This window comes from Teleopsis dalmanni, unplaced genomic scaffold (genome assembly GCF_002237135.1).
Source record: "Teleopsis dalmanni isolate 2A unplaced genomic scaffold, ASM223713v2 unscaffolded_contig_5126, whole genome shotgun sequence".
Classification (NCBI taxonomy): Eukaryota; Metazoa; Arthropoda; class Insecta; order Diptera; family Diopsidae; genus Teleopsis; species Teleopsis dalmanni.
In genome coordinates this window covers 1-2,105 of record NW_024036508.1, presented here as the reverse complement: position 1 = coordinate 2,105, position 2,105 = coordinate 1, and the positions used below count along the sequence as shown (strand labels likewise).

The 2,105-nt window shown below is 35.6% G+C and overlaps 1 protein-coding gene across 1 annotated transcript; it reads left to right on the top strand.

Annotated features, from left to right (window-relative positions):
* The first annotated feature begins 186 nt into the window (after positions 1-186).
* Positions 187-1,427, top strand: LOC119665416 (chymotrypsin-1-like). Its single transcript, XM_038074646.1, has 2 exons — positions 187-955; positions 1,224-1,427. Exons 1-2 carry the CDS (start codon positions 221-223, stop codon positions 1,389-1,391), a joined length of 903 nt encoding a protein of 300 aa, XP_037930574.1. The 5' UTR covers positions 187-220; the 3' UTR covers positions 1,392-1,427.
* Positions 1,428-2,105: the final 678 nt, after the last annotated feature.

Genomic DNA, 2,105 nt, shown 5'->3' with positions numbered 1-2,105 from the left:
ACCAGTTGTGACTCGATCGAACATTGTTGCATTGGGTTGGGTGGATTTATTATAAATCCACCACCCAAACAATGTGGGAATTCCGTTTGCATGAGCTTGGCGCTTCTTTGTACTCTAGATTCTTGGCTTTGGGTATATATAGTTACTCTTCATTACTCGTCAGTCAATTCTTAATTTCGGCAGTTACATACTTACTCACTTTGCACTGTTAACTTAAAACATGTGGTTTATTATAACTCATTTAATGTGTTTCTTGGTTTTAAACAATTACAGAAATCAAGTACTAGGATATGAAGTAGAAACTAATGACATAACTGATATTAAAAGCAAGGATTTAATTGAAGATAATGTAGTTTATGGTCCTGAATCAACCTTCACGACATTTATGCCACAAATAAATAACAATTCTCGCGTTAATGGTGGCCAAGTCGTTACCAAAGTCGTGCCTTTTCAGGTATCACTACAACTTTACCGTCGTGGCAAATGGCAACATTTTTGTGGAGGTTCCATCATAACACCGAATCATGTAGTGACAGCGGCTCACTGTGTAGACAAAACGCGTATTGAGGATATGTCAGTGGTTGCCGGTACGTTAAACTGGAGTAGTGGTGGTGATCGCCACAAAGTAGCTGCCAAAAAATATCATCCACAATTTTCTATCAGCCCAATAATAATAAATGATATCGCAGTACTTAAAGTTACACCTCCTTTTAATCTATTTAAACCCAATATTGGCACTGTAGATCTAGGCACTACAAGTCGTGTGGGCGAGAAAGTGGCAGTACGTTTAACCGGTTGGGGTTCGACTACACCTACTATAACCGTGGGCTTACCAGAACAATTACAAATGTTATTCTATAACACAATATCGAACAGTGATTGTACAAATCGTGGTTTTCGTGTGACTAAAAGTGAAGTGTGTGCTTTGGCCATTAAAGGTCAAGGAGCTTGCGTGGTTAGTTATTGAAGTTCTATATTATATTTATTATATTTATTTATGTAATATGGTTGTGTTTATTTAAGTTTTTTTCTAAACTAAAATGCAACCTCTAACGCACTTAGGTTAGTTAATACATAAATTCTGATCAAATGAAATGTCTTCTTAATCTTTTAACTGGTGACTTAATTTTCCAAGCATTTATTTTTATGACTTTAAATGTACTATGATAAATTCAGAATTTTAATGTTTATTATTTTGTGACTTTCTATTCGTATACTTCCAGGGTGACTCTGGTGGTCCACTTGTAACAACACAAACTGGCGTAACACAATTGGTCGGCATCGTTTCTTATGGTACCGCAACATGTGCACAGGGCAGACCTGATGTTTACACGAGAGTGTCAAGCTTTTTGCCATACATTAATAGAGTAATAACGAATGATATACCGTAAAGTTGTTAACAGACAAAAAATAAATGTTAAAATTTAAAGCTTGAAATTGTTTAAAAATAAATAAAATCCTTGTGAAAAAAAATATAATATTATGTTAGGATTGTGAGTCGCAAACAATTGTGGTTGTATTGTTGCACAATGTATCTAACTTGCTTGGAGACTGCGCTACGTATCGTTGGGGTTAGGTGATGATGCCTCAAGATACCAAAGATTGCAGACATATCAGTTGTTAAAGTGCATAACTTTGTTAGACACATAAAATTGTTTAACGTGAAACCTGTGAAGCCTACATTGAAACGTTTTGTTTGTTCAAATGCTAATTAAAAATCTTGCGCCATATTCGCTACACTTTTGCAGTTTGAGACGTGCGGTCCGCGGTCCGCGGTCCGCGGCCTGCAGTCCGCAATCTGCAATTCTATCTGCTAGCGTGCATTCCAGCATTTTATTTTTATTAAAGTTAGATGACACATATTGGCCGCTCCAGCACTCTTTAGCACTTTACATGCACCAAATTGTGGACCAGAAAACAATTTATCGCACATTTAGCTTTGGTTTTATGTGCAACGGTTCAGTTTTGGTGCTGTTTAGCTATTTATATTGGAGCCAACAAATACTAAACGCGATTTTATATGCATTGAATAGGAAATATATAAAATTTTACGTTTAATTTTAACGCATTTTTTTTTAAATATTTGTAGTAGAAAAATTGTAAAA